Source organism: Zea mays, chromosome 10, assembly GCF_902167145.1.
Source record: "Zea mays cultivar B73 chromosome 10, Zm-B73-REFERENCE-NAM-5.0, whole genome shotgun sequence".
Taxonomy (NCBI): Eukaryota; Viridiplantae; Streptophyta; class Magnoliopsida; order Poales; family Poaceae; genus Zea; species Zea mays.
In genome coordinates, this window is record NC_050105.1 from 20,060,746 (window position 1) to 20,083,172 (window position 22,427).

Sequence of the window (22,427 nt, forward strand, 5' to 3'; positions counted from 1 at the left end):
CAGGCAAACGTGAGTTGTTTAAGTACTGAAACGACAGGTCATATTCAGCAACATGATTACAAGCATTCGCGCATCATATTAGATTTTTGGTTTAGTCTAACATCACATTGAAGAGGGAGATGAACGCAAGTGATGCAGCTTATGTGTTATCAATATTTGTCTCTGTTTTTATAAGATGGATCATATATTTCCTCGAAAGCGATCTTGATTGATTTTGTGTGAAGTGTATTTTTAATGACATGGGTCATGTTTTTCCTTGGAAACGACCATGAGATTGGTTGTGTATTTGCATGAAAGTTAAGGATATAATTTCCTGAAAAATACTCAATACTGTAACACAATACTCATGTAGGTAGCTTCTTATCAGTATCCAGCCATGATGGAATCCAAATCAGTGAGCCAGAGCTTTCCAACAAGTGATTCTATTTTTGCGATAATCGTTTCAAGAACTGCCAAATGAATCCTACATCAAAACTAGCAGGCGCCGTACACTAATTCCTTCCAGATTTTAAAAAATGTAAAAATAAGAAAGGAGCACTTCAGTACAGAATTACACGCATGTTAATAACAGGCGCCGTACACTAAATCCAACGTTCCTGTCAACAGAAACTTCCCGATTTCTAAGTATGAACGAAAGAACGATACAATTGACATGGTACAATCTCAGTCACCAGCAGGTCAGTTGGACCTAAAGCGACAGTGAATGAGCTGTTATGTTGCAGCGGTAATAAACAATGAAATGAATTAGACTCCTAATGCAGATTAATTCTGCAAACAATGGAACCTGGCGCAATTATTCGATTAGCATCCATCCCCTTCAGATCGCTCGCCGTCAGAGAAGAAACCTGTACTTGTGCACGAGCAGTCAAAGGCCGCGTTTCTTTTTCTTGTCACACGAGTGGCCAGTCTTCCTCTTGTGGCGGCTGAAGTCCGACACAAACCGGAACGTCTGGGTGCAGCCAGGTTCCGTGCATGCGTACGGGCGCACCCCTGTATGCACCCTCATGTGCTCTGTCCTCGCCCATGGCCACTTGAATGTCTTCGCGCAGCCTGGGAATGAGCACATGAGCGGCCTTTCATCCAGGTGCACTTTGCGGTGCTGGAGCAAGTATTTATGGCAGAAGAACTTCTTCTTGCATCCTTTGACAGGACAGATGTCTCTCTTGTGCAGCGACAGGTCATGCTGGGTGCTGAAACTCATGTCACACCCTTCTATATCGCAAGAAAATTTTGCTCCTTTATCTCCATCGCCTGCCTGATGTTTACTGGTTTTTTTCTTGTCACCTTGCATCTTGGGTTTCACTTTCACAGCATCGGCCTTTTCTTTTGGAATTTCTTCAAAATTGGCTGCCGTTGTTCCATCTCCTCTTCTGTTGCACACTTCTATGTCACTTGATAATTTCATTTCCTTGCCTCCATTGTGCGAACCATCACTTGCCTGACATCTGCTGACTTTTTTCTTGCCACTTTGCATTTTGCCTCTAGATTTTACTCTCACGTCATCTGTTTTTTGTTTTCGAATTTCATTGCAGTCTATGTATGTGCCTTCATCTCCATCATCTTCATGAAGCAAATCCACAATGTCAGCCTTTTTGTGATTTTCTTGAAACTGCCTATTTGTTTTGTCATTCTTTTGCTTCTTAGTACTAATTTTCTTACCCATCTTTACCAATTTCTTGTTTACATTTGACAAACCATTACTTCCCTTCTCCTTGCTAAACCTCTTAGTGCCTAGCAATCGAGCACCAGATTTCACTGCTTTGACATCACCCCCTTGTGGTGGACTATTATCCCAGTCACCTATTGAGGTGTTTTCAGTGCCGTCTGTATCAAACCTGCAGTCAATGTCAACATTGTCCTTGTGTAGCTCATGAAAGCTGTTGCTTCTATTATTATCCTTTCGCCTCTTCAAACTTGATTTTTTATTTAGCGATTCATATTGTTGATGATGTCGGGTGTTCCGTGCTTCCACACTTTCATCTCCATCTTCATATTTGGCATGATTATCAGAATTTACAGGCTGATCATACACACTGCAGTGCAAAGCAGCTTCATCAGAAGCACTGGCACTGCATCTCTTCTTTTTGCCTCTAGATTTCTCAACAGAGTCCCCCTCTTTTCTTCTGGTTATCTTTTTTGAAGAATTTTGGTTGATCAGGGTAGTAGATCTTGTTGATTGTTCTTGCATCCTGTCACAACTAGCAGATAACATCGTTTTGCTGTAAACTGTTTCATGATTCTGTTCTACCTGTTCACAAGCTAAAAGTGGATGAACTTGGTTTGACATCCATTTTTTGCCACACCACCATCCAGCTACCTTTTTCTTTGTTGTGCTTGATCGCTGTCCATCTGCGAAGCTGTCTGGATTTTCCTGAGCAAATGCCTTGTAAATGATAGAATTGTATGGTACCTGCTTGCTGTAAAGTGGAGATTTGCTTTGTTTGGCACTGTAATATATGTTGATACCCATTTTTACTGCCCAGTCACTGCTCGTAGGTTCTGCATCTTCATCCTGAAGAGCCAATTGAATTCTTCCAGTGTCTTCACGTGTTGCTTTTTTGAAAGTGATATCTTTCCAGGCATGCTTCATACCAAGTTCTTCTGCTATAACTTTTGCTGCTGACTCTGCTCTAGGGTATTCTGCAAATGCATTGTGAATTAGTATGAAAAATTTCCAAGTTGCAAAAGATTGCAGGATTAGGACTTTGTCATTGCCATAATCATCAAAATGCAATAGGCCAACATCTCCTGTGTTACACTGGTTAGGCTGACTCCAGTAGTATACACATGCGGATGTGGAGCATGTGGCGTCGGCGGCGGCTGCATGCGAGCGTGGAAAAATTGAGTGCATCCAGTAGAGCGCGCATACAGATGAGTATCTACACCCACATAAGAGAGAGAAACACGTAGAAATGCGGTACTAGACGGCCGAGCGCTCATTTCGCATGTCTTCATCTGCGCTCTGCTGGAAGCGTGAATAGTTGAATACGGTCGCACAAAATATGCATCTGCGGCCTCATCCGCACACTGCTGGAGCCGGCCTTAGAGCGTTGAGGTCCAGGAGACAATGAAACCCCCATTACCCGTCCAGGTTTGAAGGCTGGCACAAACTTGATAAGACCAAAATCAGAGGACATCCCTCCCTCTGGTCGAGTTTTTTATTTAAAACTGTACTGCCACTAATCATTCTAAGTAAACAGGATACAAAGAGAAATACTAACGAGCAATGGAAAAATAATTTTGTGGATATTATGGAAAGTGCAACTACCTGGATGGCATAAGAGCATGATATTAGCACCACCAATTTGTTCAAGTCGTGTCCAAGTTTCCAAAGCATGTTCTAGACAAAACACGTGCATTCTGCAGGAATCCTTGCTGTACTTGAACAAAGTCAGTGCATCTGTTTTCATTGCAGCTTTAGCCGTGCCCAAACTAGTATTCGGAGAGGCTTTTACACCTGATGCAGTTAGATCATCAAAGTCAAGATACGCATGCCACTGCTCATGGAAGGTTAGTGACTCTCCCTGATCTGCTAGATGGATAATATTTGTTTCCATACTAACAGGAGTCATAGCAGTACTCTTATCCTCCACTGGTTGCATCAGAGATGCTATTGCTCTGGAGTTATTTTCCTCTTCATACAATTGCAAATTCGTATTTTCATCCTGAACTGATGTTCTGGAGGACTGAATATTTGTGGCTCCATTTGCCGCATTATTGTTTTCACAATTGTTTGATATATTGTTAGGTGCATCTGCTTCTTCATCAGATTCTGATGATTCATAAGCAGAAGCCAGAAGCCCAAGAGCGGAAGTGCATCCATGGGTGCTGCTGCTGTATAGCTGTCTACACCTATCAGAAACTTGGGCTGCACTCACATTTTGTATTGTATTATCATCAGTTTGATGAGCATATCCTGTTGAAAAAAAACGATATATTTACACGATGGCCTCCAAACTATGCACTAGAAGAATAATTTCATTACAATAAAAAAAATAGTATTACAATCAATGACACTTTGATACCGTTCAATCACGAAAGCGTGAAGACGTCAACAGAAACAAAATAGAAATATGCTGTTGAGTCTTGAGCATCACAGAGAAAAGTGTTGCCAACTGAATTAAACTAACTAAAACGATAAATGATTCAGAAACAATTAATATAGTTCACTAAAACATTCACCCAAGAGTTCATTTCAAAAGAAAATCCTTGTTAAAATTAGAAACATAATTCAGCCAAACAATTGAAACTTCGGCCATCAATATTTTATGGACATTTCGATTGTCAATATGAGGTATATCAGAAAGTACTTAAACAGTACACTGTTTATTGAGAATATGAATTATTATCTGGTAGGTTCATCCATATAAAAGTTATGTTTTGTCAGCAGCTTCAATGTCAAAATTGACTAGATATTGAGTTGTGACTGGAAGGGTTACTAACAAGAAAAAATGGAAGATCGATCACCTTTTATGATGCACAAGTGAATGACATAGCTGTAGATTTATGAAATTTCTGCTTTTACCAACCATTTGACCAGAAGCATAAAATAGGACTAATATTAGAATGCATATACCAGATCTAAGAGAAACATTATCGCTGTCACTATTTAAAACCAATATGTGAAATGGTGGAGGCTAGATAATGATATCAAGTAAAAGGAAAATCTTGAGGACCGGGCATTAATAGTGCAAGTTGATCCATGTCTTGCTAACCTTGTTGATGAGCTATCACCATTCGATTTGAGGTATCATCCGATTCCATTATTTCTCTGTGTATTGCACTTGATGACATGCACTCCCTAGAAATGACATATTGGACTGCCGCTTCTTTAGGTTGAATGATAGCTACACAAGCATAGCTTAATATGCCACACTGAACACATGGCAACCGCCCTTGATCTAAGAGCCCACCTCCTTGATGTGATCTACCTTTTCCAATTACTCCAATCTGAATATCTGAAGTTGATAAGCAAAATGCAGTACTACTAACTATTCCAAATTTTGTTTCGTAGAACTTTCTTTGGTTACATGCAGAGGAAGTGGTTGATTCACTCATGTTCTCAACCTCTTTGATTTCATCAATTTCATCACCATAAACAAGAGTTTCCTCAGCTTTTTGCTGGCTAATACTACAGGGACCAGCAATCAAGCCTTGCTTATCAGAGACTTCAGGTGCCCTCGTTGTAGGAACAGATGGAAGGGGAAATTCAATCTCCGGGATAATTATACAAGAACTCTTGTCAAGAAGGGTGCTCAGAAAACTGTTGTTTTCTATCACACTTCCAACAAATGTTTCTTTGATCATTCTTTCACCTTCATTCTTCTTCTTGTCCCTTAGACGAGAGCTTCTAGGCATATGAGAATTCTTAGGCTCCCTATAAAAGGAAAATATTGTCTAGATTCAATCTCCAGTAACATGATGACCCAGAGAATTACACAAACAGAACTGCTATTTGATATCCATTTTTTAGATGCTGTGATGTAACTGGCCTCTCTAGTTCAGAAATAGATAATACTACAATGAATACATCCTGAGAGAATGTGGTGTGTGGGAGGGAGAGAGACACACACACAATGGTGGGTGTGTTGTGATTTATTTATCTCCTTAATGCAATGATACACATCTCATGAGTATTCAAGAAAAAAACTGAGATCAGATAATTTGGATGGCATCCTCTCCAATATTCATGGACAATTGAAAAGTCGTATAACAACAATTGAAATCATATTTACTGCAGGCAAACCTTAGATGTAATGACAGTGCTAGCTCATAAAGCAGCTGATAATGAGACACCATTGGGCCTGAATTTGTGGAAGCCCTCCTGATTGCAGCTTCTTTAGCCACTTGCAACCAGCAAGGTGTAGCAATGTTTGTTGCTTCTCCACAATTAAATCCTATAAAACATGGATAGTGAAATAAAATGAATTGTTGCATTCAGAGATGTTCCATGTGCAACTGTGAGTGATTTCAGCAAGATACTGAAAGTATAAGAAAATATGCATGAACATGAACACTGTATCATAAATATGGAATTGCAAGGTTAGCATTTCACTTGATATGTTAAGTGAAAATTATAGTCTAAACACTAGTCAGTGAAAGGACTGGACCACATGTAGCATACAGGAGCAACCAGATAGCTAGTTCAAGGAACTTTTTAATTTTGACAGCGATTTGAGAACATTTTGCTAACCCAATAAGTGCAATATACGAATATGGATGTATTAGATGGCTTACCATGGCTAAAACCAGAATGATAAGCTCCAGGGAATGTGATAACAAATTCACCAGGGTTTTGAACCAATCTGCTTTGGAGAAGTATCTATCAATCATTATACCCAATACTCAAAATAATGGCCAACAAAAATGCCACAAAAATAATAGTTAAGAAATGCAGTAACACCTGCAGCAAGGAACTCCAGCAGAAAGAAGCACTTCAGGAGACAAGACAGTTGTCTTTTCATTTAGTATTTGAAAGGCCACTGCACCAGATAAGCAATCCATCAGCAAGCTTTTTTTTCTTTAGAGTGAAGAAAACTGAAGCATTCATACTTAAAGAATAAGACTAAGGCTAATTACTATCAAACACCCCTAATAAATAATTGATCTTTCATCAGTTTTCCAAAACAGCATGTCAGGATCAGTTGATCCCTGCCTTTCCTAGTCTCCTTGCATTACTGATGTGCCTTAGGATTCTGCTATGCATCAGTGGCTCTGGATGTCTCCATTGGATATGTATAAAAAAACTCAACCAGAGCTGGTCAACTTTTTCTTCAACCAGACTGGTATTAGATATTATGCAATCCATTTACAGCTCATCAAAACCAAACATGAACAACGTAAACAGTTCACACTGCAATCTGACAATGGAGTAAAACTGCTGAACCAAACAGCATCACATCAACATCGACATAGTCTTTTAGTCCCAAACAAGTTGAGGTAGGCTAGAGTTGAAACCCAACAAGAAGTCACCAAAAAGAGAAAGAAAGAGGAAGAGGAGGGGAAAAAGCTTTTGAGAGAACTAAAAGGGAAAAGGCATAATCACGGTTCGGGCACGTGGATAGCTTCTTTCCAAGCACTTCTATCCAAACACAGCTCCTTTGGGATCTTCCATTCCTTCAAGTCCCTTTTGATTGCCTCCTCCCATGTCAAGTTTGGCCGTCCTCTACCTCTCTTCACATTATTGTCCCATCTTATGATGCCTCTGTGCACTGGTGCCTCTGGGGATCTTCGGTGGACATGCCCAAACCATCTCAACCGGTGTAGAATAAGATTTTCTTCAATTGGCGCTACTCCTAGCCGATCGTGTATGTCATCGTTTCTCACTCGGTCCAATCTTGTGTGCCTACATATCCAACGCAACATAAGCATATCTGCGACACTTAGTTGTTGGATATGTCATCTCTTAGTAGGCCAACACTCAGTCCCATATAACATAGTAGGCCTAATCGCCATCTTGTAGAATTTACCTTTCAGCTTCTGTGGCACTCTCTTGTCACATAGGACTCCCAATGATTGATGTCATTTCATCCACCCCACTTTGATTCTATGGCTAACATCTTTATCAATATCACCATCTCTCTGTAGCATCGATCCCAAAAAACGGAAGGTGTCCTTCTTGGGTATACTACCTGGCCTCCCAAGCTAAGTGAATTGTCAAATCAAAATGACCAAAATTCGAACGAACTAGAACACAATCTAATTTGTTGTTACAGCCTTACATTTCAGTAAGTGCAGCTGCTGCGCAACTGCTGCTGCCCAATATCCATCAAAGCGAGTTACTCCATCCAAGCACAAAAACTTGTTGTTTAGGACAAGGTCTGTTCGAACTTAAAAACTATAAACATCAATAATTGTTAGATTATTTAGTTTGACAGTGTGTAGGTTATATGTGTAAATTTGTACTCAAAAGTCAAAGCATTTGCAAGGTCTCTGTTAGACTATGTCTTTTCTGTCTAAATGTTATGGGCCTAGAGCCCAGCCCATGTAAACTGATATATATGTTATATTCAGCTCACTCAAGGGTTAGGGTATTTACTCCTTCCAACATGGTATCAAGTTAGGCTTCTCTCCCTCGTCCCCTAGCCGCCGCCTGCCCCTGCTGGCCGTCGTCGGGCTTCTCCAACCACTGTCGAGGCCATGGCCAGCCTGCCCCCCCCCCTCCTCACCCCTTCCTCACCATTGGGCTGCCGTTGTTGCCCCTGCCGCCGCCCTTTTGGAACCATGTTGGACTGCAAGTCATGTGTGACACCAATGGACACGTAGACCAAGGTCTTTGGCGACGGTGCCCCTGTCAGCGACCCCACTGCCTATCGCAATCTTGTCAACGCTCTCCAGTATCTCACCTTCACTCGACACGACATCGCTACATTGTCGAGCAGGTCTGTCTCTACATGCATGATCCCCGAGAGCCGCACCTGAGCATGGTCAAGCGGATCCTTAGGTACCTCTAGGGTTTTGTCGACTACGGGCTCCATCTTCGACGGTCCTCCACACATTAGTTGGTCATCTACACTGACATTGACTGGGCCAGTTGCCCGGACACATCCTGGTCCACCTCCAGCTATGCAGTGTTTCTTGGGGCCAACCTCAAATCTGGTCCTCCAAGCGCTAGCCCATGGTCTCCCGCTCCAGTGCTAAGGAGTATCGGACTGACGCTGATGGAGTAGTTGAGGCAAGCTGGCTATGCCAGCTCCTCCAGGAGCTTCACAACCCCCTCACTAGGAGTACGCTTATCTATTGCGACAACGTAAGTACCATCTACCTCTCCGTCAACTCCATCCAACACCAGCGCACGAAGCATGTTGAGATCGATCTTCACTTTGTCCATGAGCGCGTTGTTGTCGAGGACGTCCGCGATCATCATGTCCCGACGAGCTCGCAGTTTACCGACATCTTCATTAAGGTTCTTCCCTCCTCGTTGTTCTCAGAGTTTTGATCCAGTCTCAACATCTGCCATAGCTAGAGTTTTGCTGGCAAGGGTGTTAGACTATGTATTTTCTGTCTAAATATTATGGGCCTACAGCCCAACCCATGTAATCTAATATATATTTAATACTCAATCCACTCAAGGGTTAGGGTTTTCACTCCTTCCAACAGTCTCTTATATTTGAAGTATTTTATGAATCTATTCTAAAAGAAATTAGTGCTCCAAGACACACATCGAGGACTACCAAAAATCTAATGTGTCAAATATGTGACTGGAAGGAGTACATGTTTAGTAAGTAAACAACATAGAAACTAAGTTCAAGAACTTCAGCATGATATGCCATGACATCACTTAACATTGTTTCCTTTTGCACGTCACTATTTTGGCACAGTGCCCAACAAAAAGGAAAAACAAAGTATATAAGTTTTCTTCAGCCAAAGGTTTTGTGCTAAAAATAGTACTAACTTCTGCTTGGTTTATATGCCACTATAATGCCAGAATGCGCATTTGAAGCTCCTGACAAACTAGCTTTCCTTTTTTTTGGCACATTGCTGTTGCTCTGCAGAAAAAGTTTTCACTTCGCTCATCAAGTAGAAAACCCAAAAACCAAGACTAGTTATGAAGAACTCCATTAAAAACGTCCAAGCAAGAAACAAAAAAAAAAGTGCTGGGGGAAACAAGAGCCTCAAATCCACAATGATGTGCACATCTTTGTACATGCAGTATGCTTCTGAAGTAGAGATTAGTAAGAAAAAATTTGACTTTACTTCTCTTGTAAAAGCACACCCCACCCATGTACCCTTAAATTCGCTGCCTGGTGAGGAAGACAGGAAGTACCGTGTCATATCCTGATCAAATTTGCTACTCAAATCAGAGTTCAAGTTTAATCAATAGTCCAATCAGAACCTCCAGGTACCCAGAATGGTGAGCTGATTCATTTATTAAAAGGGCAGACCCAGTGACGGAAGCTCCCACATGAGGGCTTCAAAGGGGATTGGAGGAGATTAAATCCCTCTCTTAAGGCTGGTTTGGTGGACAGGGAAATGGAGGAGATCCTTGGGGAGGGATCCCCTTGCTATTCAATTTATCAAAATTGAAGAGAAGGGGATTTATTACCCCTCACTCCCCTTCGATCCAGATGCAACCGAACAAGGCCAAAGTGAGGTCTGAAAAATAGATAAACCAAAACAAGCCTCTCCCCGCAAATGTGGAGAGACTGCTTTGTGCCCTGGTGACTTAATGAGACAGGTTTCACCACTGTACCAAGCCTGCCCTTGAACTGATTGATTCATTCTCTTCCTTAAATTCCATTACAGTCAAAAACTTGCATTATGGCATTGATTTCTGCTTAATTTACATGGTACTCTAAATGTAAAAGGGGCCATTTGGAGTTGCTAATACCATTTCGGTTTTTTGAAACCTGTTTTGGAACAGTGGCATATAGACAACGGTACTGGAGAAAAAGTTTTGACTTTGCCAGTAAAGAAAAAAGCAGAAAAGACTAAATGATGCACATCTATCCAAGGAACCAAAGCATAGCATAGTAGAAGGGTCAAAAAGAGGCAGGGCACACGCACTGATGGCGTTGAGGTCGTCGGCGTAGCCGTGCACGCGGACGGCGTCCTCGAAGGCGAGCATGGCATCCCGTGGCACGCCGTACCAGGTCTTGGACTTGCCGAAGTGGAGGTAGTTGAGGCTGTGTAGCTCGTGGTCCTCCACGTGCCACGCGAACCAGCTGTACAGCATCGCAACATACAGCATCGGCGTCGTCACGCCGGCCACATCCCGGCCCATCGGCTGCAGCAGCGAGCCTCGAGCACGAGGGGCCAACCGCATGTTCCACTCCGTCTCCCCAACGTCCCTCGCTGCAAGGGTCGCATTGCCTCCAGCGCCCTCCAGGTCGAGGCTCAGCTCCTCCGGCGCCGCAAAGCCGGAGCCCGGCATGTCGTTGCCGTACTCGACGTTGAACGGCTTCGCGGCGCAGGCGCCCCAGAAGAGCGCCTCCAGCTGGAGGTGCGTCGCGTGTTTGGGCGGCACCGCGTGCCTCGGAATCTCGATGTCGCGGGCCTTGGCGCGGAAGGCCTCCAGCGTGTACCGCTCGCCGCTCTCCCAGACGCGGCGGCTCGCGGGGCGTCGATTCTTGGCGGAGAAGCCCACCTGTTGCAGCCGCGTCGGGAAGGTGGGTGCAGGGGCCTCGACGTCGCCGGCGGTGGTGGAGGCCGCATTGGCAGCGAAGGAGGCCTTGAGGCGCTCGACCGTGGCCTCCCGTGGCGGCGGCGCGAGGGGAGGCACGATCTTGCAGATGCCGTAGCGGGAGGCCTCAGGCTCGATCTTGAGTATATAGGCGATGGGGTCCGCGAACTCGGCGGCGGTGGGGCGGAACTCCGGTGCCACGGGCAGGTTGCGCAGCCACTCCGGCGTCTCCACCGCCGGCGGCGGCATGATAGCCGCGGCGGGGACCACGAAGAGGTCGGGAAGGGCTTCCTCAGTCGAGGACTCGCATTTGGGAGGGGAGATTCGGGGAATTTGGTGTCGCTGACTGCTGCTTCGAGCTTGCTGCAGCGGGCGCTGGCTTGTTTGCTGCTGCTTTGAGGTAGTGAGGAGAGAAAGGGGACTTCCAAGGAGAGAGACAGGGATTAGACGAGAGGACGGAGAATTTTTTTAATTTTTATATTTTTTGCGCCTTTGGAGGAGTAGAGACGGAATTTGATATTTTTTTCAGAAATGTAGCGTTTAAAAAGTTTAGCCCGGTGTTTAGTTTTTAAGCACTAATTTTTATTATCTCCATTTTATTTTGTTTTAGTATCTAAATTATTAAATAAGAAAAATAAAAATTTAATTTTTTTATTTTTCGTATTTAATAATTTAGTGACTAAAATGGAAGGACTAAAAAATTAGTCCCTAAAATCAAACACTCCCTAAAAATAGTTGGAAAGAGCAGTTATATTAATCTCCGAATCTATTGATTGATACTCCAAATCTATCTTTGAAGGGTGACTATGAAATCTCCAATTAAAGCGAATGAGGAGGTAGAGTGATATGTAGCAACTTTCTAGAATCGACACCGATAATACTAGTAGGATGTGATCTTATTTAGATCATTCTTAGTGATAGTTTCATCTCACTTTTTTCAATGTTGCCTCGTCAATAAGAGTAAGGTGAAATAAAGAATAAAATATGTTCTTGTAGTGAAGAGTTTCATGACATAATTTTATAGGCTAATGTGTGACTTAAATATTGTATCTAAATAACCAATAGGAATAAATAAAATGCATGGAAATGAAACAAATTGCTTTCAATGGTGGTTTCACGCGCTTCCCAATACCTTGGAAACGAGTTGGCATAGTTTTATGGTAATGAAACTAGTTTCACCTAATTCATAATAAATATAGTGTTATGTCATCAAAAATCATATGTGGCGTACTAATTATTGTCATGAAATCTCTCATGAAACTCCTATTGAGAATGACCTTATAGTGATGTACTTTGAGATATATAGGGTTGGCTACATAGAATGTTTAAGCACTAGATATGTAGTTAAGAGCCAAGATGGAAAAAAACTATGAGAGGAAGGATGATATGCAAGCATGGAAAAGGAGAAAGGTGTTAGGACACAAAAATCTCACCTTGTTTAAACTTTTGATAACCTCATTGTTAAGTCAAATCAAGTAACTTTTTTATCCTCGTCCTCCTTGGTGTGATGAAAGGGCCAAGAACTTGAACCCTAAATGAAGTTGATGGATATAGATAGTGAGTACCATCGCATCCTAGATTCTAAGTACCAAGAGAAAAGGTTGATGAACATCAGTAACAAGTATCTTGCCAACTTGGATTGCAACCCTCAAAAAGCCATAGTGGAGTTAAGGAAGTGCCCTAGAACCACCCCTAACTCAATAGTGCCCAAGAGCCCTCCTTCGTTGCCCCATATATTCGTTTGTGATGTCCTTAAGAAAAGTTAGTTAGCATGCCATGTCAGCTAGCGGGTTTTTCAACTATGTAAGTTCTTAAGGTTCTAATGAATCGTCGGTCATGTCCCCATGGACTACCCACCAAAACATTGGTGACTATGTAATATACATGTATTTTGTGTCCATCACCTTCTCGCCCTAGCCCCACCCGGTAGTGACACACTCACACATGCATAACACCCCACTATCCTTCTCTCCATATAACACAACTCACACGGCTCAACACAACTATGCAAACATCATCTAGGATCAATTGTAAGATCGCAACTCATATGGCTCACAAGTTCACTTTACATTGTATCAAAGTAATAAAGTTCACAACATGTTGTTCACACTTTATTCATTACCCATCACACACATATTAGAGTGTGACAAAAGTATTTAACATAAATGAAAGACGTCTAGAGGGGGTGAATAGGCAAAACCTGAAATTTACAAACTTTGAACATGCACTATGCCCGGGGTTAGTGTTAGAAATAATTCGGAGTGCGGAAGATAGTTCTCCTTGCTAGGAGTTGCTCAATCAATGCAGATAACTTAGGGAGCCAACTCAAATCAATATGAGCAAGGGAACTTTAGAGAGAGGAAGGGAGGGGAAACAAATCGAGTGGAGATTAACACAAATGAACACGATGATTTGTTTATCGAGGTTCAATTCCAAAGAACCTAGTCCCCGTTGAGGAGGCCACAAAGGCCAGGTCTATTCCAACCCTTTCCCTCTCTCAATCGGTCGCTTAGACCAGTTGAGTGCTTCTCCTTAATCACGCGGGTCACTAAGACCCCGCAAGGATCACCACACAATTATGTGTCTCTCGCTTACTTTACAATTCACTAAGAAGGTTGAGAAAGAGATGAAGAAAACATGATTAAAAGCCAAGAAACAAGAGCAATATGAAAAGACACAAAATCACACTCTCTCAAGTCACTAATCATTAATGATCACTAGTCACAATTATGGAATTTGGAGAGATTTGGAAGCTTGAATGTTTCTTTGGTTGAAGTGAATGCTCTTGTATTGAATGAGAGTGAATGAGAGGCTTGGATGATGTGAATGGAGGTGGTTGGGGTTGTATTTATAGCCTCCAACCACTTCCTAGTTGTTGCTCCTTTTCTACCGACCGCGGACGGTCCGCGCTCCTGGTCCGGACGGTCCGCCCCTAAAAATCAACAGCTGAAATCGCAACGGTCAGTAGTAACGGCTATATCAACGGCTATAGTGCATTTAATGCGTCGTCAGATGTCAGATAAAGCAGTCACGGACGGTCCAGTCGTGCACCCCGGACGGTTCGCAAGGACGCTAAAAATACATTTTACTGAACCCGTCACCTTCAGGTTTTTCTGGTTTTTCAACGACCGGATAGTCCACGCCGGAGGCCGGACGGTTCGCGCTTGGTCTCGGATGGTGGTCGCTTCTCCATCGGACGGTCCGTAGTGTTAACTTGTGTTTTTGCAGTGTTCCTGTCCGAGGCTCATCCTGGCGTCGCGGACGGTCCGCCGCAAGGGCCCGGACGGTCCGCGCATAGGTGTTTTTCCAAAAAGCTTCTCCTATCCGAAATAATCTACAGTATTCCGGATAGTCGGCTTAGAATTGTTGTAGATGAACTTATCCACCTGACAAATGATTAATCTGGGCAAACTAGTTAGTCCATAAGGTTTGTGATGGTCGTCAAACACCAAAATCGATTATAGGAAATGTTGAGGCCATTTTCCTTTCAATCTCCCCCTTTTTGGTGATTGATGCCAACACAAACCAAAGCAAAATACAAAGTGTAGGAATGTAACTTAGTTTGCAATTTTGACAAATGTGCATAAGTCACTTCGAGTTAAACCAATTGAAAGTTTTTCTAAGTATATATGATTGGTTTCTTCTAGTTTAACATTTTGGACCACATTTGCACCATATAGGTTGTTTTTGCAAATTTTTGGAAAAAGCTTTTCAAATTCTTTTGCAAATAGCCAATGGATAAGAATATGATTTCAAAAGGCATTTTCAAGATTTTGAAAATTCTCCCCCTGTTTCAAATGTTTTCCTTTAGCTAAATAAAAGCTCTCCCTGAAGAAGTTCTCCTCTTAGCTGTCAAGAGGGGTTTTGTAATTTGAATAACTTCTCCCCCTTTGTGAAATAGTTTTTGAAGAACAGGGTGGTGATGCGGTCCTTTTGCTTTGGGCCTATTAGTTTCTCCTCCTTTGGCATTGATCACCAAAAATGAAGAAACTTGAGAGGCCTTTAATTCTCCCCCTTTGGGCCTATTTTCTCCTCCTTCGGTAAAAGGATATGAGTGAAAGTTTATGAGGAGGGCAAAGGATAAGTGATACCGACAGAGTTGTAGTGGAAGCCTTGCCTTTGCCGAATACTCCATTTCCCTTTCAATCTAAGACTAATCACAAAAATACTCATGGAAGCACATTAGTCTTAGCTTTGGCACAAGAAGAATAAGAAATATGCATTTGTACCAAAGGAAAGAGACATGATCAAAGGTATATAAATTAGCAATATGTGCAATGTTTTAGTAAAAGTTCCGAGAATCGAGAATATTTAGCTCATTCCTAAGTTTGCTAAAAGTCTTTTCATCTAGGGGCTTGGTAAAGATATCGACTAATTGGTTGTGGGTGCTAACATAAGCAATTTTGATATCCCCCTTTTGTTGGTGATCTCTCAAAAAGTGATATCGGATGTCTATGTGCTTAGTGCGGTTGTGCTCAATGGGATTATCCGCTATGTGGATTGCACTCTCATTATCACATAGGAGAGGGACTTTACTCAACTTATAGCCATAGCCCCTTAGGGTTTGCCTCATCCAGAGTAATTGTGCACGACAATGGCCTGCAGCAATATACTCGGCTTCGGCGATGGAAAGAGCTACTGAGTTTTATTTCTTTGAAGCCCAAGACACCAGGGATCTTCCTAGAAACTGACAAGTCCCTGATGTGCTCTTCCTGTCAATTTTACATCCGGCATAATCGGCATCGGAATACCCAATTAAATCAAAGGTAGACCCCTTGGGGTACCAAAGCCCAAACTTAGGAGTGTAAACTAAATATCTCATGATTCTTTTCACGGTCCTAAGGTGAACTTCCTTAGGATTTGCCTGGAACCTTGCATACATGCATACAGAAAGCATAATATCTGGTCGTGAAGCGCATAAGTAGAGTAAAGATCCTATCATCGACCGGTATACCTTTTGATCTACGGATTTACCTCCCGTGTCGAGGTCGAGATGCCCATTTGTTCCGATGGGTGACTTGATGGGTTTGGCATTCTTCATCCCAAACTTCTTGAGTATGTCTTGAATGTACTTAGTTTGGCATATAAAGGTGCCCTCTTGGAGTTGCTTGATTTGAAATACAAGGAAATACTTCAACTCCCCCATTATTGACATCTCGAATTTCTGTACCATAATCCTACTAAACTCTTCACAAGAGGATTTGTTAGTAGACCCAAATATAATATCATCCACATAAATTTGGCATATAAACAAGTCTTTAGCGATTGGTTAAGTGAAGAGAGTAGGGTTAGCTTTTCCAACTTTGAAGCCATTAGTGATAAGAAAGTCTCTCAGGAATTCATACCATGCTCTTGGGGCTTGTTTAAGCCTATAAAGCGCCTTTAAGAGCTTATACACATGTGTAGGATACTCACTATCTTCAAAGCCGGGAGGTTGCTCAACATATGCCTCTTCCTTGATAGGGCCATTGAGGAAGGCACTCTTCACATCCATTTGATATAACTTAAAGCCATGGTAAGTAGCATAGGCCAGTAATATATGAATTGACTCAAGCCTAGCTACGGGTGCATAGGTTTCATCGAAATCCAAACCTTCGACTTGTGAATATCCCTTGGCAACAAGTTGGGCTTTGTTCCTAGTCACCACACCATGCTCATCTTGTTTGTTGCGGAATACCCACTTGGTACCTGAAAGTCGCCTAGAGGGGGGGTGAATAGGGCGAATCTGAAATTTATAAACTTAAGCACAACTACAAGCCGGGTTAGCGTTAGAAATATAAACGATTCCGAGAGAGAGGGTGCAAAACAAATTGTGAGCAAATGAAGAGTGAGACACGATGATTTGTTTTACCGAGGTTCGGTTCTTGAAAACCTACTCCCCGTTGAGGTGGTCACGAAGACCGGGTCTCTTTCAACCCTTTCCCTCTCTCAAACGGTCACTTAGACCGAGTGAGCTTCTCTTCTCAATCGAACGGGACACAAAGTCCACGCAAGGACCACCACACAATTGGTGTCTCTTGCCTTGGTTACAATTGAGTATGATCACAAGAAGAATGAGAAAGAAAAGAAACAATCCAAGCGCAAGAGCTCAAATGAACACAACAAATCTCTCTCTCTAATCACTAAAGCTTTGTGTGGAGTTTGGAGAGGATTTGATCTCTTTGGTGTGTCTTGTATTGAATGCTATAGCTCTTGTAAGGTGTAGAAGTGTAGAAACTTGGATGCCATTGAATGTGGGGTGGTTGGGGTATTTATAGCCCCAACCACCAAAAATGGTCGTTGGAAGTGTGTTGTCGCATGGCGCACCGGACAGTCCGGTGCGCCACCGGACACTATCCGGTGCGCCAACCACGTCAGCCAGCCGTTGGGGTTCGACCGTTGGAGCTCTGACTTGTGGGGCCTCTGGGCTGTCCGGTGGTGCACCGGATAGGTCCTGTAGACTGTCCGGTGCGGCAACTGCGCGTGCTCTGACTCTGGCGCGCACTGTAGCGCATTGAATGCGGTTGCAGACGACCGTTGCGCGCAAAGTAGCCGTTGCTCCACTGGCACACCGGACAGTCCGGAGACTCACCGGACAGTCCGGTGAATTATAGCGGAGCGCCCTCTGAAATTCCCGAAGGTAGCGAGTTCAGCTTCAAATGCCCTGGTGCACCGGACACTGTCCGGTGGTGCACCGGACAGTCCGGTGCGCCAGACCAGGGTGCCTTTTGGGATGTCTTTAGCTTTCTTTGTTTGAACCTTTTCTTGGTCTTTTTATTGGCCTATTGTGAACCTTTGGCACTTGTAAAACTTATAGACTAGAGTAAACTAGTTAGTCCAATTATTTGTGTTGGGCAATTCAACCACCAAAATCAATTAAGAAATAGGTGTAAGCCTAATTCCCTTTCAATCTCCCCCTTTTTGGTGATTGATGCCAACACAAACCAAAGCAAGTATAGAAGTGCATAATTGAACTAGTTTGCATAATTGTAAGTGCAAAGGTTACTTAGAATTGAGCCAATAAATATTTTCATAAGATATGCATGGATTGTTTCTTTATTTTTAATATTTTGGACCATGCTTGCACCACATGTTTTGTTTTTGCAAATTCTTTTGTAAATTATTTTCAAAGTCCTTTTGCAAATAGTCAAAGGTAAATGAATAAGATTTTGAGAAGCATTTACAAGATTTGAAATTTTCTCCCCCTGTTTCAAATGCTTTTCCTTTGACTAAACAAAACTCCCCCTTGATGAAATCCTCCTCTTAGTGTTCAAGAGGGTTTTAAGATACTGATTTTGAAAATACTACTTTCTCCCCCTTTTGAACATAATAAGGTACCAATTTGAAAACATCATTTTTTGTAAGATTAGGTGGTGGTGCGGTCCTTTTGCTTTGGGCTAATACTTTCTCCCCCTTTGGCATGAATCGCCAAAAACAGATACTTGAGTGAAATATAAGCCCTCTTGGAACTATTTTCTCCTCCTTTGGCAAACAATATATGAGTGAAGATTATACCAAAGTTGGAGAGTTGCTCGGAGCGACCGCGAAGGATGAGTTATGGAGTTGAGTGGAAGCCTTTGTCTTCGCCGAAGACTCCAATTCCCTTTCAATACACCTATGACTTGGTTTGAAATATACTTGAAAACACATTGTCATAGCATATGAAAGAGACATGATCAAAGGTATACTTATGAGCTATGTGTGCAAAACATCAAAAGAAATTCCGAGAATCAAGAATATTTAGCTCATGCCTAAGTTTGTTAAAGGTTTGTTCATCTAGTGGCTTGGTAAAGATATCGGCTAATTGTTCCTTAGTGTTAATATATGTAATTTCGATATCTCCCTTTTGTTGGTGATCCCTAAGAAAATGATACCGAATGGCTATGTGTTTAGTGTGGCTATGCTCAACGGGATTATCCGCCATGCGGATTGCACTCTCATTATCACATCGAAGAGGAACTTTGGTTAATTTGTAACCATAGTCCCTAAGGGTTTGCCTCATCCAAAGTAATTGCGCGCAACAATGTCCTGCGGCAATATACTCGGCTTCGGCGGTAGAAAGAGCGACGGAATTTTGCTTCTTTGAAGCCCAAGACACCAAGGATCTTCCCAAGAACTGGCAAGTCCCCGATGTGCTCTTTCTATTAATTTTACACCCCGCCCAATCAGCATCCGAATAACCAATTAAATCAAATGTGGATACCCTAGGATACCAAAGCCCAAACTTAGGAGTATGAACTAAATATCTCAAGATTCGTTTTACGGTCGTAAGGTGAGCTTCCTTAGGGTCGGCTTGGAATCTTGCACACATGCATACGGAAAGCATAATATCCGGTCGAGATGCACATAAGTAGATTAAAGAACCTATCATCGACCGATATACCTTTTGATCTACGGATTTACCTCCCGTGTCGAGGTCGAGATGCCCATTGGTTCCCATGGGTGTCTTGATGGGCTTGGCATCCTTCATCCCAAACTTGGTTAGAATGTCTTGAATGTACTTCGTTTGTCTAATGAAGGTGCCCTCTTGGAGTTGCTTTACTTGAAATCCCAAGAAATACTTCAACTCCCCCATCATCGACATCTCGAATTTCTGTGTCATGATCGTACTAAATTCCTCACATGTAGATTCGTTAGTAGACCCAAATATAATATCATCAACATATATTTGGCATACAAACAAATCATTGTCAAGAGTTTTAGTAAACAAAGTAGGATCGACCTTTCCGACTTTGAAGCCATTAGTGATAAGGAAATCTCTTAGGCATTCATACCATGCTCTTGGGGCTTGCTTGAGCCCATAAAGCGCCTTAGAGAGTTTATACACATGGTTAGGGTACTCACTATCTACAAAGCTGGGAGGTTGCTCAACATAGACCTTCTCTTTGATTGGTCCGTTGAGGAAGGCACTTTTCACGTCCATTTGGTAAAGCTTAAAGCCATGGTAAGTAGCATAGGCAAGTAAAATGCGAATTGACTCAAGCCTAGCTACGGGTGCATAGGTTTCACTGAAATCCAAACCTTCGACTTGTGAATACCCCTTGGCTACAAGTTGGGCTTTGTTCCTTGTCACCACACCATGCTCATATTGCTTGTTGCGGAAGACCCACTTGGTTCCTACAGCATTTTGATTAGGACGTGGAACTAAATGTCATACCTCATTTCTAGTGAAATTGTTGAGCTCCTCTTGCATTGCCACCACCCAATCTGAATCTTGTAGTGCTTCCTCTACCCTGTGTGGCTCAATAGAGGAAACAAAAGAGTAATGTTCACAAAAATGAGCAACCCGAGATCGAGTAGTTACCCCCTTTTGAATGTCGTCGAGGATGGTGTTCACGAGGTGATCTTGTTGGATTGCTTGGTGGACTCTTGGGTGTGGCGGTTTTGGAACTTGTTCATCTTCCTCATCTTGATCATGGGCATCTCCCCCTTGATCATTGCTCTCCTCTTGAGGTGGCTCAACATCTTGATCTTCTCCTTCATCATTTTGAGCCCCATCCTCATCTTGAGTTGGTGGAGATGCTTGCATAGAGGAAGATGGTTGATCTTGTGCATGTGGTGGCTCTATGGATTCCTTAGGACACACATCCCCAATGGACATGTTCCTTAGTGCGACGCACGGAGCCTCTTCATCACCTATCTCATCAAGATCAACTTGCTCTACTTGAGAGCCGTTAGTCTCATCAAACACAATGTCACAAGAAACCTCAACTAGCCCAGAGGACTTGTTAAAGACTCTATATGCCCTTGTGTTTGAATCATATCCTAGTAAAAAGCCTTCTACAGCCTTAGGAGCAAATTTGGATTTTCTACCTCTTTTAACAAGAATAAAGCATTTGCTACCAAAGACTCTAAAATATGAAACATTAGGCTTTTTACCGGTTAGGAGTTCGTATGATGTCTTCTTGAGGATTCGGTGTAGATATAACCGGTTGATGGCGTAGCAGGCTGTGTTGACCGCCTCGGCCCAAAACCGATCCAAAGTCTTGTACTCATCAAGCATGGTTCTTGCCATGTCCAATAGAGTTCTATTCTTCCTCTCCACTACACCATTTTGTTGTGGTGTGTAGGGAGAAGAGAACTCATGCTTGATGCCCTCCTCCTCAAGGAAGCCTTCAATTTGAGAGTTCTTGAACTCCGTCCCGTTGTCGCTTCTTATTTTCTTGATCCTTAAGCCGAACTCGTTTTGAGCCCTTCTCAAGAATCCCTTTAAGGTCTCTTGGGTATGAGATTTTCCTGTAAAAAGAACACCCAAGTGAAGCGAGAATAGTCATCCACAATAACTAGACAGTACTTACTCCCGCCGATGCTTATGTAAGCAATCGAGCCGAATAGATCCATGTGTAGGAGCTCGAGTGGCCTCTCAGTCGTCATGATGTTCTTGTGTGGATGATGAACACCAACTTGCTTCCCTGCCTGACATGCGCTACAAATCCTGTCTTTCTCAAAATGAACATTTGTTAGTCCCAAAATGTGTTCTCACTTTAGAAGCTTATGAAGATTCTTCATTCCAACATGTGCTAGTCGGCGATGCCAGAGCCAGCCCATGTTAGTCTTAGCAATTAAGCAAGTGTCGAGTTCAGCTCTATCAAAATCTACCAAGTATAGCTGACCCTCTAACACTCCCTTAAATGCTACTGAATCATCACTTCTTCTAAAGACAGTAACACCTATATCTGTAAAAAGACAGTTGTAGCCCATTTTACACAATTGCAAAACTGAAAGCAAGTTGTAATCTAAAGAATCTACAAGAAAAACATTGGAAATGGAATGATCAGGAGATATAGCAATTTTACCCAATCCTTTGACCAAACCTTGGTTTCCATCTCCGAAAGTGATTGCTCTTTGGGGATCTTGGTTTTTCTCATAGGAGGAGAACATTTTCTTCTCCCCTGTCATATGGTTTGTGCACCCGCTATCGATGATCCAACTTGAGCCCCCGGATGCATAAACCTACAAAACAAGTTTAGTTCTTGATTTTAGGTACCCAAATGGTTTTGGGTCCTTTGACATTAGATACAAGAACTTTGGGTACCCAAACATAAGTCTTTGTTCCCTTGTGTTTGCCCCCAACATACTTGGCAACTACCTTGCCGGATTTGTTAGTTAAAACATAAGATGCATCAAAAGTTTTAAATGAAATGTTAGTATCATTTGATGCAATAGGAGTTTTCTTCTTAGACAATTTTGCATGGGTTGATTGCCTAGAACTAGATGTCTCACCCTTATACATAAAAGCGTGATTAGGGCCAGAGTGAGACTTCCTAGAATGAATTCTCCTAATTTTGCTCTCGGGATAACCGGCAGGGTACAAAATGTAACCCTC

General features: G+C 42.5%; 1 protein-coding gene across 1 annotated transcript; it reads right to left on the reverse strand.

Annotated features, from left to right (window-relative positions):
* Positions 1–411: 411 nt before the first annotated feature.
* Positions 412–11,565, reverse strand: LOC103640927 (lysine-specific demethylase JMJ705). The gene is made up of 7 exons (XM_020545573.2): positions 10,507–11,565; positions 6,404–6,482; positions 6,238–6,305; positions 5,747–5,897; positions 4,716–5,377; positions 3,269–3,916; positions 412–2,640 (listed from the first exon to the last, which is right to left on the reverse strand). The coding sequence occupies exons 1-7, from the start codon at positions 11,369–11,371 to the stop codon at positions 866–868; spliced, it is 4,248 nt and encodes a 1,415-aa protein (XP_020401162.1). The 5' UTR covers positions 11,372–11,565; the 3' UTR covers positions 412–865.
* Between the last annotated feature and the right edge of the window lie 10,862 nt (positions 11,566–22,427).